The sequence below is a fragment of the Prionailurus viverrinus genome, chromosome B1 (genome assembly GCF_022837055.1).
Source record: "Prionailurus viverrinus isolate Anna chromosome B1, UM_Priviv_1.0, whole genome shotgun sequence".
Lineage (NCBI taxonomy): Eukaryota > Metazoa > Chordata > Mammalia > Carnivora > Felidae > Prionailurus > Prionailurus viverrinus.
In genome coordinates, this window is record NC_062564.1 from 105,712,157 (window position 1) to 105,729,735 (window position 17,579).

The window sequence follows — 17,579 nt, forward strand, 5'->3', positions numbered from 1 at the left end:
TAGTGATATACAAAGCAGCATTTTTAAAAGCAATTGAGATTTTTTTACTCCTTTGACACTGTAATAATGAGCTGTTGGACTATTACTGTTTTCAAGTATTTAAAGGATAACTTGTGTACCTTAACTCTGAATGTGAATGAAAGTGTTCTCAAAATTAATACTTGTCCAGTAGACATGTAGGTGGAATGCTGAAAAGTAATATTCTAATTCAATAAAAGTAATTCTAATAAGAATGTAGTTAATACTTATGGGAATTGGGGGAAATATGCAGAATGGTAAATATATGGATTTCTCATTTTAATATTGCACTGATCATTTTTTTAAGTTTTATTTACTTAAGTAATCCCTACACACAATGTGGGGCTCGAACTCATGATCCCAAAATCAAGAATCTCATACTCTTCTGACTGAGCTAACCAGGTGCCCCAATATTGCACCAATTCTGTATTTCAGAGTATTATATCCTAGAGAGATTTTATCCACAGTGAGCTGGTCTCTTACCTAATTTTACAATATAAAAATTTGACTTTTAGCATAAGCTAAATTTTGTCTTCTACTAAAAATATTATTTTCTAAAAACAATGTATTATATCAATGTTACAGGAAAATTAAAACTTTTGGAGGTCCAAGTTTGAAATATATAATTAAATTATATATTAAAGATACTTAGATGCCCAGAGGACTATTTAGTTTTCCTGAGCATTTTATATTTAAGGTTTTAGAAATAAAACATGTATATTATTGCTACCATAATGAAAATAAACAGTAAGGTGGTGTTGATACAATGGCTTTTGTCATCCAGTTTGCCCTTCAAGCATTGAAAATCCAATGATTTTGTAAAATGAAGGGCTAAAGTTAGGTTCAGATATACTGCATGCATTATTTATACAAAGCATGCAACTGAGGCTTTAAAAACACTTTCTCATTTTTATTTTTATGGTATATGAAAAACTGCCCATAAAATGACTAGAATGGAATGTGGAAATCTAATTCCATGTACATATGTTTACTTAATTTTGGACCAAACATCCCAAAATTTAAAAATTAAGAACTTTAAGAAAAGAACTTCACCTTTTTGGATTTTTTTCTTTGAGGATCACTTTTCTACCTTATTCCTTTTAGAAAAAACTCCAAACTTTCAGATGCGTTAATAAGAAATGTAATGTTTCAAATATACTGTGTTTTGTGACATGGCTAAAACCCCAACATAAGCCATGCATAGGGTAGGCACTTCATAAACATTTTTTGATTTTGATTTTGCTATCTTGATTCTGCTATGATGCCCACCCCACGAAGTGAGTATGAACAGGTACAGAAACCAAAGTGCCAACAACTCTGGAGATAAAACAAAGAAGGATGGAGAAATAAAAATGGATCAGAAGGATCAAAGTAGGGTATGTTCATCTTGCCAACAGTATTTTCTGTCAGTAAACAAAGGCCAATCTAGCAATGTCGTATGTTGTTTTAAAGAGAAATGATATTTTTTCTTTAGCTGCTTACTTCGCCTCTTTAGCTCTAATCAGTTCCGCATGCTTCATGGTATTCCCTAAATCCGTACCAGTAAATCTTAGGGGCCCTGAAGCTGGAGACCCTTTCAGTAACTAGGTGATCTAAAGTGTATTGGTTTGCTTGGGCTGCTGTAACAAAGTACCATGCAGTGGATGGCTTAAACAGGTATGTGTTGTCTCACATTTCTGGGGTCCAAAATCCAGGTGTCATCAGGATTGATTGCTTCTCAGGGCTAAGAGGGAAGCTGTGTTCCAGGTTACTCTCCTTGTCTTATAGATGGCCATCTTTTTCCCTGTGCCTCCTCACAGTCTTCCCTCTGTGTATCTCACTATTCAAATCTGTCCTTTTTATAAGGACATCAGTCATACTGGATTAGGCCCACCGTGACGACTTCACAGTTCAACCCATGACAGTATGCAAGGTGCAGTGAGGGCACTTTCAATTAAATAGCACCATCTTTTTTTTTTTTTTCAAGATATGTAATTTATTGTCAAATTGGTTTCCATACAACACCCAGTACTCATCCCAAAAGGTGCCCTCCTCAATACCCATCACCCGCCCTCCTCACCCTCCCACCCCCCATCATCCCTCAGTTTGTTCTCAGTTTTTAAGAGTCTTATGCTTTGGCTCTCTCCCATTCTAACCTCTTTTTTTTTTTCCTTTCCCTCCCCTATGGGTTTCTGTTAAGTTTCTCAGGATCCACATAAGAGTGAAAACATATGGTATCTGTCTTTCTCTGTATGGCTTATTTCACTTAGCATCACACTCTCCAGTTCCATCCACGTTGCTACAAAGGGCCATATTTCGTTCTTTCTCATTGCCACTTATTACTCCATTATGTATATAAACCACAATTTCTTTATCTATTCATCAGTTGATGAACATTTAGGCTCTTTCCATAATTTGGCTATTGTTGAGAGTGCTGCTATAAACATTGGGGTACAAGTGCCCAATACATCAGTACTCCTCTATCCCTTGGGTAAATTCTTAGCAGTGCTATTGCTGGGTCATAGGGTAGGTCTATTTTTAATTTTTTGAGGAACCTCCACACTGTTTTCCAGAGCGGCTGCACCAATTTGCATTCCCACCAACAGTGCAAGAGGGTTCCCGTTTCTCCACATCCTCTCCAGCATCTATAGTCTCCTGATTTGTTCATTTTGGCCACTCTGACTAGCGTGAGGTGATACCTCAGTGTGGTTTTGATTTGTATTTCCCTGATAAGGAGCGACGCTGAACATCTTTTCATGTGCCTGTTGGCCATCCGGATGTCTTCTTTAAAGAAGTGTCTATTCATGTTTTCTGCCCATTTCTTCACTGGGTTATTTGTTTTTCGGGTGTGGAGTTTGGTGAGCTCTTTATAGATTTTGGATACTAGCCCTTTGTCCGATATGTCATTTGCAAATATCTTTTCCCATTCCGTTGGTTGCCTTTTAGTTTTGTTGGTTGTTTCCTTTGCTGTGCAGAAGCTTTTTATCTTCATAAGGTCCCAGTAATTCATTTTTGCTTTAATTCCCTTGCCTTTGGGGATGTGTCAAGTAAGAAATTGCTACGGATGAGGTCAGAGAGGTCTTTTCCTGCTTTCTCCTCTAGGGTTTTGATGGTTTCCTGTCTCACATTCAGGTCCTTTATCCATTTTGAATTTATTTTTGTGAATGGTGTGAGAAAGTGGTCTAGTTTCAATTTTCTGCATATTGCTGTCCAGTTCTCCCAGCACCATTTGTTAAAGAGACTGTCTTTTTTCCATTGGATGTTCTTTCCTGCTTTGTCAAAGATGAGTTGGCCATACGTTTGTGGGTCTAGTTCTGGGGTTTCTATTCTATTCCATTGGTCTATGTGTCTGCTTCTGTGCCAATACCATGCTGTCTTGATGATTACAGCTTTGTAGTAGAGGCTAAAATCTGGGATGGTGATGCCTCCTGCTTTGGTCTTCTTCTTCAAAATTCCTTTGGCTATTCGGGGCCTTTTGTGGTTCCATATGAATTTTAGGATTGCTTGTTCTAGTTTCGAGAAGAATGCTGGTGCAATTTTGATTGGGATTGCATTGAATGTGTAGATAGCTTTGAGTAGTATTGACATTTTGACAATATTTATTCTTCCAATCCATGAGCATGGAATGTTTTTCCATTTCTTTATATCTTCTTCAATTTCCTTCATAAACTTTCTATAGTTTTCAGCATACAGATCTTTTACATCTTTGGTTAGATTTATCCCTAGGTATTTTATGCTTCTTGGTAAATAGCACCATCTTTAATGGTGTCAATAGAGATACATGAAATCCTATAAATCATTTACATAACTTAGATAAACCTCAGTTTGCTAGAGATCAGTTTCTCAACTTTAAAAAAAAAGGAATAACTTCTATTTATTTTAAATTTTTATTATTTTTATTTTCTAGCTTCAGCATTTTTTAAAGTCTTGAGGCATAATGGACATACTATATTAGTGTCAGGCATACAGCATAATGGTTCAGTACTTGTATACATTGTAAAATGATCAACACAAGTCTAATTAACACCCATCACCTTACACTGTTACAAAAAATTATTTTTCTTGTGTTGAGAACTTTTAAGATCTAATCTCAGCAACTTTCAAATATGAAATACAGTATTATTAACTATACTCACCATGCTGTACATAACATTTACATTCAACTTTAGTTATCTTAGTAATTTGTATGATTTAAGCCCTTCTTTTGGAAGCAATAGTAAATGAGAAGCCTGAGATGGAAATTGTCCTTGTTAGCTGCCTTCGTTTTTTTTTTCTCCCCACGCATTCAAGTTACCCATGCATGCCAAGGGTATATATGTTTATGCCTTCTTAAAAATCTCAGCTTTGGAGTATAAATTTTTAGCTGTGTTCAAGGATAAATGACCAGACATGAAACAAAAACAACTCCAAGGAAATATCTTTTACTATTTAGAAGGTAGTGGAAATAATAAGAGACTCTTAATGATAGAAAACTAAGGGTTGCTGGAGGGTAGGTGCGCAGGGGAATGGGCTAAATGGGTGATGGCATTAAGGAGGGCACTTGTTGGGATGAGCACTGGGTGTTAATGTGTAAATGATGAATCACTAAATTCTACTCCTTAAACCAATACTACACTATAAATTGAAACTCAATTAAAAAAAAAAAAGAAGTTAGTGGTAATAAAACCATTCACAAATTACAATGCTAATTATCCATTCATTCATTTATTCATTCATACAACAAACAGCTGTGGCATGTCCTCTATATGTGAGGCACTGTTCCAAGTGCTTGGGAATTCATAGTTGAGCAAGTGAGTACTCTGACCCAAAGACTTCAAAAGATATTGCAAAAGTGGATATGGTTTTTTATTAACACTTCTCTCTCATTCACTCTTTCGTATTACCCAGCTAATTTTATAGTTAATTTAAAAAAATGATTTGTGTTTTACAAAGTCTTTCATACTTTGACATCAGTTTGCTGTTTTGGCTTTTCTAATACTTTTGAATCATGACTTAGGTTTTCCTATCAGACTGATGGATGGAGAAAATAAGAAAGAAGGACGAGTGGAGGTTTTCATCAATGGCCAGTGGGGAACAATTTGTGATGATGGGTGGACTGATAAGGACGCAACTGTGATTTGTCGCCAGCTTGGCTACAAGTAAGAAAACCCTAATTATTTGGAATGGTTACTTGATGAACATTTCTAACTATTCAGGTTTGTTCTAATGAGTTATTTCTTACCTAAAATTAATTTCTATGAATCAATTGAAAATACTGGCAGCATGCTGACTTGATTCAGAATTGTGAAGAGATACTAATTAGAGTGTATTTAAATTTTTCTATTCTCCTATAAGCCATATACACTGTTATATAAGAAATGTAGCTTTTGGAGTACCTGGCAGGCTCAGTCCATAGAGCATGCAACTCCTGATCTTAAGGTCCTGAGTTCAAGCCTCACGTTGGGCCTAGAACTTAATTGTTTTATTTTTTAGAAATACATATTTTATATTTTATTTTTTATTTTATTTTAGAAAGAGGGTGTTTGAGCAGGGGAGAGGGGCAGAGAGGCAGAGGCAGAGAGAGAGAGAGACAGAGAGAGAGAGAGAGAGAGAGAGAGAGAGAGAGAAGGAGACTTATGCAGGCTCAACACTCAGTGCAGAGCCTGACATGGGACTCAATCCCATGACCAGGGGATCATGACTTGAGCTGAAATCAAGAGTTGGACACTCAACCGAGCCACCCAGGTGCCCTGGGCTTAGAGCTTACTTAAAAAAAATGTAGCTTTTATATAATAGCAAATAATCTAATATTCATAATACTGCTTGTGTCAGGCAGAGGTGTTAACCCTTTCTCTATGATTTAGGTTTCAATACTCTAGCCTTTTAAGAGACTCCGGGGTTATGAAATTGTACTTAGTTCTCCTTATTCACAGTAGTTCCACTCTCTAAAATCACAGTAAAACACTGCATTAGCTAATGCTGAGCCATTGCTTCTAGAGTTAAGGTTGAACAAGGCAGTGCTCTGCCTTCTCATTTTAGCTCTCAATCTTGGAAATAATTAAGAATTTTGTGGTCTGTTAGTACTTTTTTAAAAATTTATTTTGCATTTTTATGCTTTTTTTGTTAATCATTTCACTGTTTAAAATCCCCCTGAGCACAGTGCTATCTAGTGCTACCTAGCATTACTAAGTGGAAGAAGGCTATGATTGTGATGTGCCTTATGGAGAAAATACAGGTGTTGGATAGGTTTCACTGAAGCATGAGTAATAGTGCAATAAACATGGCACTAAATAGACTGGGAAAAGGACACTTGTTTCAGTTTGAGAGCTGAAATAAACAAGCAGATTATCTTCTTCTGACGCCTCAGCTGGGCAATGCACATTTTTTGAGGCTTTGTGCATGTCTGCAGATGACTGAAAGCACCGTGAGTATTGATTTGGCAGCTACAAATATATGTAGCGTGTTACAGTATAGAGGAGATAAAATTGAAATGAATATTGAAATTGAAATGAATTGATGAACTCATAATAGATTACTAATATTGGTTTGGATTTTTAAAAAATCTTTAATTATATATCTATGCATATCTTAAATATTGATGAATTTAACTGGTTATTCTATGCAGAATAAATTTTTCTTTAAAAAATTTTTTTTTACATTTATTTATTTATTTTGAGAGAGACAGAGATAGTGCAAGTGGGGGAGGGACAGAGAGAGGGAGACAGCGAATCCCAAGCAGGCTCCACACTGCCAGCTTAGAGCCTGATGAGGGGCTTAAACCCACGAAACTGTGAGATCATGACCTGAGCCGAAACCAAGAGTCAGACGCCCAACTGGCTGAGCCACCCAGGCGCCCCAATACATTTTTATTTTTAAAAGTATTTCTAATTTAATAAAAATTCAAATGTTTTTTCTAAATTTTTAATTCAAAGTTGTTTTTGGTTACCCAGAAACAACTTCAGTTTCCTGCTCAGTTTTGGACCTAGTTGTAATTCCAATTGTCTTATGGTAAATGGGTCCATTATTTGGGATCTAGATTTTCAGTATTAAAATAGGTATATGACACAGATTTTCAGCTTTCAAATTATGAAGGATAGAAGTAAGATAGGAAGAGTTTATGTTAGATGCCTCGGTGAACTCTGTCAACGATTTATTTCCTTTGCTAACTACTTTTCTAACACTCCTTCCTTTATTTGAAAAAAATATATTATTTTTCTTACATTGCATTCACAGTGAATTTATCCAAAATCAGCCATTAAAGTACAGCAAAACCTTGGTTTATGAGCATAATTCATTCAGGAAACATGCTTATAATCCAAAGCACTTGTATGTCAGAGAGAATTTCCCCATAAGAAATAATGGAAACTCAGATGATTCGTTCCACAACCCAAAAATATTCATATAAAAATGATTACAGTACTGTAATATAATACAAAATAATAAAGAAACTACAAAATATAAAGAAAAATAAACTAACCTACACTTACCTTTGGAAACCTTTGTGGCTGGTGTGAGGGAGACAAGAGGAGGATTATTGTGTAGAACTACTTTCACTGTCACTAACTGCTACCTATAGGCTCGATGGAATCTTCTTCTCTTTGTGCAACTTTACCAAGTTGGAACCTACCCAATGACCTTGAATGAAGCAAAGCATTCCTAAGCTTACTCTTGTATGGAAAAGTAAAGGACTGTCCATAGGTACTTTGAAGTGACAAAAAATACACTAGTCCTGTTATGGGCACCTTCCAATGTTCTAAAAAATCACTGATTTCTGCCAAACACCGCATCCTGAGACCAAGCATGGGAGCATGGGAGATGATCACCCACAATCCTCCAGTGAGAGAGAACCACTGACTCAGTCATGATCATGTGACATTTAGCATCACGTACTACTCGTGTTGCAGGACATCGCTCATTTCTCAAGTTAAAATATATTAGAAATGTTGTTCATCTCGTGGAACACTCACAGAACAAGTTACTTGCAATCCAAGGTTTTACTGTATATTGCTGTTTGAGACTGGTTACTTGGCTAACTTTTATTTTTTATCAGAATAATCCAGGAAACCTAGTGTTATCTTTGGAAATAGGAAGGGAAAGATCAAATTGATCCTTGAATTGTGTATCTAATCAATAAGAGGAAAAGTTCATAAGCATATCCATCAATACATTTTCACTTTAATTTCTTTCTACATTTTTTATTGCTTTTAACTTACCGGTTAGTCCATTTTACATTTAACTTAAAGTTTATTTATTTTGAGAGAAAGAGAGAGTCAAAGAGGGTAGAGAAAGAGGGAGAGAGAGAGACTCCAAAGCAGGCTATGCATAGTCAGTGCAGAGCCCGACGCGGGGCTGGATCTCACAACTGTGAATCATGACCTGAGCCAAAATCAAGAGTTGTACACTTAACTGACTGAGCCACCAGGTGCCCCTATTTTGCATTTAACTTAAATGGTGAATTTCGGTAAGAAATAATATAGGTTAAGTGAACAAAGTTTGTAGCAATTTTCAATAATGTTTCTGTAAGAATTATCAAGAAAAGCATTGAAAAAAGAGCCTACTGTGTAATTGTTTCTTTAAAATAAAGTCTCCTAATAAGTAAATCAGTAATTAAGTGTTATAACAAATTGGATAATCATCTTCTAGTGCACAGGGTATAATTTACCATCAAATAATATTTACATGAGAATCATGTGGCTATTTGATCAATCTAAATACACTTGAATGTTCTTATAATTTTCCACTCAGGGGAAATGGATTTCATGTAAGAACATATATATAATTGTAAACAAGTATGTGACTAGAGAATATTTTTTCCCCTAGGTCTACTTGGAATTGTTAAAAATTCTTTAATAAGGCATGCCTTTGTAGAAATCAATCCAGAAGACTTTTAAGCTGTCAAAAGGCTTGGGTGTTAGAAATAGAAGTTTCAGAGATCTGTACCCCAGCCAACTATATTATATGTGAGGCTTTGGAAATACTGAGGAAATACTCCTTGGAAATACTGAGAATCCAAATAGCATTTGACAGTATTTCCACAATGAGAGAAACAAAATGAAGTAACAAAACCAGGAAACATGAATGGTAACTAATGTAGATAGAGTGAACAGAAAGTAAAAGGCATTATTTAATTATGTATTACATGTTACATAATGTCTGACAAAGTCTAGCATATGAGCATATTATTTCTAGAGGGCTCAGAGAGAATGTGTTGATATCAGTTACACTCGTCAAGATAGACTAAATAGCTATGATGGAAATTACATTCTATTTGAACTTTGTGTGAATCCATTAGCATATGTTCTCAAGATGACATTGTTCTTGTACTGCATATTTGTTTTAGTACCCCTCAAAAGAATTTGCAAAATTGTGTGTCCCTAGAGAATTAGTAGAGACCTAAAATTAAGTATATCTAGTTTTTACCTTATAATTAAATAGCTGCAAAGGATATAATTTAGTTTCTGGCATATTTGTGTATGATATTTAAATATAGAACAGTTATATCACTCTTAATTATAATCCAATGGAATATCAGTATAATAGTGACTTGATACTGTCTGTCATCTATTTAAACAATACGTGAGGGGCACCTAGGTGGCTCAGTCGGTTGAGCGTCCGACTTCGGCTCAGGTCATGATCTTGTGGTTTGTGAGTTTGAGCCCTGTGTCGGGCTCTGTGCTGACACCTCAGAGCCTGGAGCCTGCTTGGGATTCTGTGTCTCCCTCTCTCTGCCCCTGCTGTGCTTGCACTCTGTCTCTCTCTCTCTCAAAAATAAACTTTTAAAAAAAATTAAAAAAAAAATACATGAACAAGCTCTTCTTTGACCTTGAGAAATTTTACATAGTTCCTTCTCTTGAAATTGTATTTAAAATTTTCCTTCTCCACAGTATCCTAAAGTTGCAATGCTTTAAAAAACACGTGTATATGAGTATATACATATATACATACTTATGCAAATGTGTGTGTGCCTGTGTGTATGTGCATGTGTATATGTACATGGAGAGAGCAAGAGAGAGAAATTAAATCCTTCTAAAAAGTTCCTCTTTAGAGTTTATGATTTCTAGTATACAACCGATTAAAGACAACACAAACAAAAATTTGGTAAGTAAGTATTAAATATAGGAAATAAAAACTGAAGAAAGGTCCCATTTCTAACTTTGATGAGTTGGGTTTATGGTGCTTGGTTAAAGGAGACTTCATTGCTATCATATATTTTGAATTGTTCTTTTGACCACTTCAGAGGCTTTTAAATCTTGGAGTAATGCATTGTGGTAGGATTTGGGATGAGTGAAAAATATGTCTTTTTTTTTGTGTAGTAGGAGAGGAAAATTTTGAAGAGAAGTTGATTTTCATTTCAGCCAAACCAGTTTTAGGCGAAAATACACATGTCATTTGAGGATCTAAATACTGATTCCCATAAAGCCATGCATCCTTAGAAAGTCATCTTCTACTCCCAGGAGCACTTACATCCCAGTTTAAAGACTGTCTAATGTATTGAAATTGTCTGCTGTGAATTACTGCCTGGCTGTAGCCTAGTGGGAAGTCCCTTCCCTTTTTTCTATAGATGACACAGTCCTTAGTTGATAAAAAAAAAAAGGCCACAGAAAGTTTTTTTAAATTCCACTACATTGCTGAGAATCTCTTTATTTAATCATGCACTTTTATTAGTTAAAATGTTCCCTAACTTCTATTTCTAATGTATCTACAATGGTGCATTCTTTTAGTCTGTAAGTTGATAAATTTCTAAGAAATCATCCCTCATTTTATTTAATGGGTCTAATTTTATTTTCTATACGTTTTATCTCTACCTATCATCTACTCCTATGGTATTTATGATGATTTTTTGTCTGTTCTTTGTGTACTCTTCTGTTTTTTTATATGCAAGCAACCCAATTTTCTACTTTCATTCTTTCCTTTCTTTAGTGGTGGGACACTCAGCATTCTTATTGTTTTACTGGAAGTTCTGTTTAAATTTTTAGCAAACATGCTGGCATATTTTCTTACGAATTTCAGAAATTATCTGTAAGTTTCCCTTAGCATGCTATTATTTACTTTCTACCTTCACTCATCCTCACTTCCCACACTGATGGAAATCACCTGGGATTTTAATTTCAGAATGCTATTAATTTTTTATTTCTTTGAATGGTATCTATTTGAATTTCAAAAGGCTTAACATTATACAACCATATTGTCAACAATTATTTCTGTTTTTTTAAAAAAAAGATTAACAAAATAAGCAATATTTGGCGATTCCAACTCAGAAAAAAGAGAGAAAATACAAGTATACAAAAATACAAATATACATTAGAGAAAAGAAAAGGAATACGAGCAGATACACATATCTGGTTAAAAAAATTATAGAATACTGTGAACTACTTTTAGCTAATAAACTTGGAAATCTAGATGAAATGATCAATTATGTAGGAAACCACATTTTCAACAAAAATATAATTATGAAAATTGATAGAAAACCTAAATAGATTAATGATCACAGAAGCAATGACTCTGATTTTTTTGCTGAGGAGTTTTGACTGATCTTCAATTCAGGTAATTCCCAAGTTATATAAATTGATGCAGAGTGGGAAAAAAGATGGAAATCTTTCCATTCATTTTATGAGACTAATACAAATTTATTTCATGACTAGATAATCCAAGTATACTCACACACACATCAAGAAAACTATATTCCATCTCATTAATCTACATACAAAAATTCAAACAAAATATTAGCAAATTTAATCCAATGGTGTATTTAAACAGATTTGAAGAAATGGGAGTCTATTGCAAGAATATAAAAATGGTTCAGTGTGAGGCATTCAATTAATGTATTTCAGTGTATTATCTATAAATTAAAACAAATATGATCAACTAATAATGGCAAAACTTTATATGTTAAAAATCACCATTTCTTCCTTATGTCTCTTAGGAAGCTTAGGATAAAATAAAACTACCTTACCTTTATATCACATTCATCAAACAGGAACAAAACAAGCACGCCTGCTATTACTTCAGTGACTCAGTATTATCTGAAAGTCCCACTATCATTAAGCATTGAGATACCAGTATTGAAAAGGAAGTCAGAATTGTTACATGAATAATGTGATTGTCCAACTAAAAAACCCAAGAGAACCAATGGGAAAGACACTAGGACTAGTGTTATTTTTTAAAAGGCAATAGTTCCTATAAGCTAAGTAGAAAAGAAAAAGAAAAAAAAGATCATTTAGAGGGTACAAAAACCAAAAACCAAACAAAAAACCCAAAAACAACCCAACTAGGAATAATCACAAGAATTGAAACCTATATGAAAAAAAGTAAATCTTTACAAAGGTAGAAAAGTTAATAAGTGATATACAACAATCCTGAATGGGAAGACAGAATAGAGATTAATCTATTCATTAAATGCTGCCCTTATAAAAATCTTTTTATTTTCTTGGTGTGGCTGAGGGTAGGGGTGGGGAGAGGAACTTGACTTCAAAAGTCATCTGGAATCAAATCCATGTGGTACTGGCACAGGAATAGGCAAGAAGTCAATGATACAAACTACAGCAGTGATTATCAACCTCGGGTGTACACTAAGATCACATTGAGAGTTAAAAGAATATTACCCATGACCAGCCCCATTCCCATGGATTTTACTTTAATTGATGTCAGGTGGGGTTCAGGTTTTGCTATAATATAAAAGCTTCCAGGGGCGCCTGGGTGGCTCAGTCGGTTCAGCTTCCGACTTCGGCTCAGGTCACGATCTCACCGTCTGTGAGTTTGAGCCCCGTGTCGGGCTCTGTGCTGACAGCTCTCTAACCCTCCCCCGCTCATGCTCTGTCTCTCTCTGTCTCAAAAATAAAAAAATAAAACATTAAAAACAATTTAAAAAAAAAAGATTCCAAAGGTAATTTTAATGTGTAGCCAAGATTGGGGATTACTGTATTGTAAAGACCAAAAAATGACTTATGTACATGTAAGCATGATAAATATTAAATTATAAAGACTTTTAGAGGTGCCTGGGTAGCTTAATCGATTAAGTGGCCGGCTTCAGCTCAGGTCATGATCTCATGGCTCATGGGTTCGAGCCCAGTGTCGGACTCTGTGCTGACAGCTCAGAGCCTGGAGGCTGCTTCGGATTCTGTGTCTCCCTCTCTCTCTGCCCCTTCCCTACTCACGCTCTGTCTCTCCCTGTCTCTAAAATATATAAAAACATTTAAAAAACATTAAAAAAAAATTTTTTTTTAACGTTTATTTATTTTTGGGACAGAGAGAGACAGAGCATGAACGGGGGAGGGGCAGAGAGAGAGAGGGAGTCACAGAATCAGAAACAGGCTCCAGGCTCTTAGCCATCAGCCCAGAGCCTGACGCGGGGCTCGAACCCATGGGCCGCGAGATCGTGACCTGGCTGAAGTCGGATGCTTGACCGACTGCGCCACCCAGGCACCCCTAAAAAACATTTTTAAAAAAGCCTTTCAAATCAGTGGGAAAAGTTATTGGGACAATGACCTTAGGGACAAAAATAAAACTATATCCCATACTAACAGTAAGCAGAAATAAATTCCAGATAGATCAGAACTATGATGCACAAAATAAAGCAGAAAAACTTTTCTTTGAATAATCACATTTTAATTATACATATTTCAAATGACTAACTTGCTTCCCAAAGACTTGCCCTGTATTCAGCAATATATATCCAGAACCTTAAAAAATGTTTATACCTGTTGAACAAAAATACTACTTCTGGGAAGAAATCGAAGCTGTCCACAAAAACTTCTGTTTAAGAGTGTGTGTGTGTAACAGACTCTTAAATAAGGAGAACAAACAGAGGGTTACTGGAGGGGTTGTGGGAGGGGGGATGGGCTAAATGGGTAAGGGGCATTAGGGAATCTACTCCTGAAATCATTGTTGCACTACATGCTAACTAATTTGGATGTAAATTTAAAAAAATGAAATTAAAAAAAAAAAAGAAAGAAAACAAACTGATAGTTACCAGAGGGGAGGTGGGTGAAATAGGTGATGGGGATTAAGGAGTGTGCTTGGGATAAGCACCAGGTGATGGAACTGAAATCATGATATTGTAGATGTGAAACTAATATAACACTGTATGTTAACTATAGGAATTTAAAATAAAATTACATTTAGAAAAAAAGAAAGTGTGTGTGTGTATATAATTATAAAAAGTCTTGAGTTTTAAAAGTAAATGTGCAGCAGTGGGGAAATAAACTCTAATTTTTCTATGTTAAAGTTTGATGTAGAACTCCTTGAATAGGAATCACCTAGAGCTTATGAAAAAATAGATTTCTAAGTCCACTGGTGATACACTCATTCAGAATCAACCCAAGTAGTCTTTTAAGTACTCTGAAGTTTGAGATCTACTACACTAATGTGTACAATGAATTTTTTTAACCACTAAAAATTATAGTTAGTTTTTTCCCCATAAATATGTACAGGAAGGGAATGTACCCGGATGCTAACAGTGTGTTGTTGGGAATTTTTTAAAAGCCACACCTGTAGCTTTTAGTGAATACGAAGATGCACAAAGGGGCAAGCCAGGGCACATTAAAGTCAAGAAGAGGGGCGCCTGGGTGGCGCAGTCGGTTAAGCGTCCGACTTCAGCCAGGTCACGATCTCGCGGTCCGTGGGTTTGAGCCCCGCGTTGGGCTCTGGGCTGATGGCTCGGAGCCTGGAGCCTGTTTCCGATTCTGTGTCTCCCTCTCTCTCTGCCCCTCCCCCATTCATGCTCTGTCTCTCTCTGTCCCAAAAATAAATAAAAAACGTTGAAAAAAAAATTAAAAAAAAAATTAGAGTTTAAGGGGCACCTGGGTCACTCAGTGGGTTAAGTGTCCAACTCTTGGTTTCAGCCCAGGTCACATTTTATGCAAGATTGAGCCCTGGGTTGGGCTCTGTGCTGACAGTGTGGAGCCTGCTTGGGATTCTCTCTCTCCCCTCTCTCTTTGTCCCTCCCCTGCTCATTGTGCATGTGTTCAATCTCTCTCTCTCAAAGTGAATAAATAAACTTTATTATTAAAAAAAAAATGACCTCATAGTTGTGAGATTGAGCCCCACTTTGGGCTCCGGGCTGGGTGTTGGAGCCTGCTTAAGATTCTCTCTCCCTCTCCTTTAGCCCCTCCCCCCTCATAAAAAATAAAATAAAGGGGTGCCTGGGTGGCTCAGTTGGTTGAGCGTCTTACTCTTGATTTCTGCTCAGGCCATGATCTTACAGGGTTGTGGGATTGAACCCCAATCATGGGATTGAGCATGTAGCCTCCTTAAGATTCTCTCTCTTTCTGCCTCTCTCCCCCATCATGTGCTCTCTCTCTCTCTCTCTGTCTCAAAAAACAGGGCGTGTAGTCTGCTTAAGATTCTCTCTCTCTCTCTCTCTCTCTCTCTCTCTACCTCTCTCCCCCGTCATGCACGTGCTCTCTCTCTCTCTCTCTCTCAAAACAGAATAAAAATGAAATAAAAAAATGTTAAATAGTTGAAATTAGGGGTGCCTGGGTGGCTCAGTTGGTTAAGCATCTGACTTTGGCTCAGGTCACGATCTCATGGTTCCTGAGTTCGAGCCCTGTGTGGGGCTCTGGGCTAACAGCTCAGAGCCTGGAGCCTCCTTCAGATTCTGTGTCTCCCTCTCTCTCTACCCCTTGCCTGCTCACACTCTGTCTCTCTCTCTCAAAAATAAAATATTTTTTAAAAATTAAAAAATAATAAAAAATAAAAAATTGAAATTAAAAACAAAAACTAGAGTCGAAGACTATCATTAAATTTTGACATGCCATTAAATGTGACTTTCTTAGCAAAACTTAAATTAGAGGCACCCAGGGCAGTAAAGAAACTGTGGGCTAGCAAAACAAAAAAGGTAGAGTTATTACCTCTTTTAAGCTTGTTTTTGATAGTCATGAAATAAAGTTTTTTTTAGCATACATAGATGCTAAGTTTAATATACTAAAATTAATTGAATGAGAGTATATGTTGTGATGTGTTAAAATGTATGAGTGACTGGTTCTTCACATCCTCAAGAACACTCTGTTTCCAGGGGCCCTGCCAGAGCAAGAACCATGGCTTACTTTGGGGAAGGGAAAGGCCCCATCCATGTGGATAATGTGAAGTGCACAGGAAATGAGCGGTCCCTAGCTGACTGTATCAAACAAGATATTGGAAGACATAACTGCCGCCACAGTGAAGATGCAGGAGTCATTTGTGATTATTTTGGCAAGAAGGCAACAGGTAACAGTAATAAAGGTAAGTCATTTTCCAGGGCCTGTACAAGTCAAAGAGTGTTCTTCACTTGATTAGTATCAGCAGTACTTTGATAACAAAAGTCTCCTTCATAAGACTGTATATAATCCCTGGTTCCTTGTGCTCATATTTAGAGGCAGTGGTTTCCTGACAAACCTGACTGGATGGGGCTTACAGGGAGAGCAGAGCTCAGGGGCAAGAGTGGATTTACAGGATTTGTAATCTCTGGCATCCGGCCCTTTCCACGTTCTCAGCCATTTCTGTACCATTCCTTCTCTGGATGTAATAAAACTGTCAAACTTGTCGGTATCCTTGAAGATTTAGAACTGATAATTACTTCACAAAAACAAGGCCAGAAATGACAATTTAAAGATATGGCATGGAAAGGAACTTCTTCCACTCTCACTAGTATTTTAAACAATAGAGATACATTTAAAAGTAATTGCAAAAAGAAGGTTATCTTTTGTAGATTTTATTCTATGAAATTAAAAAATGTAAGGGAAATGAGAAAAAATCTTTCAGTACAACACAGTAATAGGTGTTTTATACTTAAATAGAAAGGTCATTGAAAGCTGAGTGTAACTTTTATGAAACAAATACTGCTTTAGAATAAAGAAGTAGCTATTTTGTAGAAAACTGGTTACATTTTATGAATAGAACAATGATCTCTTTATGTGTTTTGAAAGCTCAGAGTTTTGATCATTGGATTTTCTGAAAAGTAGGTGTATCTGTATTTAAACATTCTCTTCCTCTAACATCTTTTAATTGCTAAAGACAATGCAAAAATGAACTGGATGTTGTTAATATGATTCTTCACTGTCTGAGGAGCTTTTGAGTATGAAGAGTACTTACAGCCTTTTGTGCTTTGTTTTATACACACACACACACACACACACATAATCGGCTTACTAAATTATATATTTAATATTATTAAATAGTATACTTATATACAAGTATTAATTACAACTTATTAAAGTGCCTTCAGTAATTTAAACTATAGTTAAAAATTGAATATAATTAATTCTTTGGATTATGTCAAATTTCTTAAGTGGTAGAAAAACATAAAAATTCAATAATTGTAAAATGTTTTTGCTTTGGATTCTCTCTCTCTGCCTCTCCCGCACACTCTTTCTCTCAAAATAAATAAGTAAACTTAAAAAAAAAATATTTCCTCTTAGACAAGCTGGATTACATAATTTGGTTTGTTAACCCTGATTTTGTATTGAGGCTCAAGACCTAGTAACTTCTATAAGGGGACTGAAACTCAAGGCATTGGTTATTGGTCATCTGATGGGATCCTTTTATAAATGAATTTCATTTTGCTTAAAAAATTTTTTTTTGTAGCTGTGGATTTTACGCCTTATTAGATTTTACACTTTTGTAATTTG

General features: G+C 35.8%; 1 protein-coding gene across 4 annotated transcripts in view; it reads left to right on the forward strand.

The window, feature by feature from the left end:
* PRSS12 (serine protease 12) overlaps nt 1–17,579 on the forward strand; it is a 74,194-nt gene that overhangs the window by 38,927 nt on the left and 17,688 nt on the right. For all 4 annotated transcript variants that reach the window (XM_047855594.1, XM_047855592.1, XM_047855591.1 and 1 more), the window contains 2 exons: nt 4,994–5,135; nt 15,989–16,194. In XM_047855594.1, coding sequence (XP_047711550.1) covers nt 4,994–5,135; nt 15,989–16,194 — 348 coding nt within the window. The remainder of the gene's footprint in view (nt 1–4,993; nt 5,136–15,988; nt 16,195–17,579) is intronic.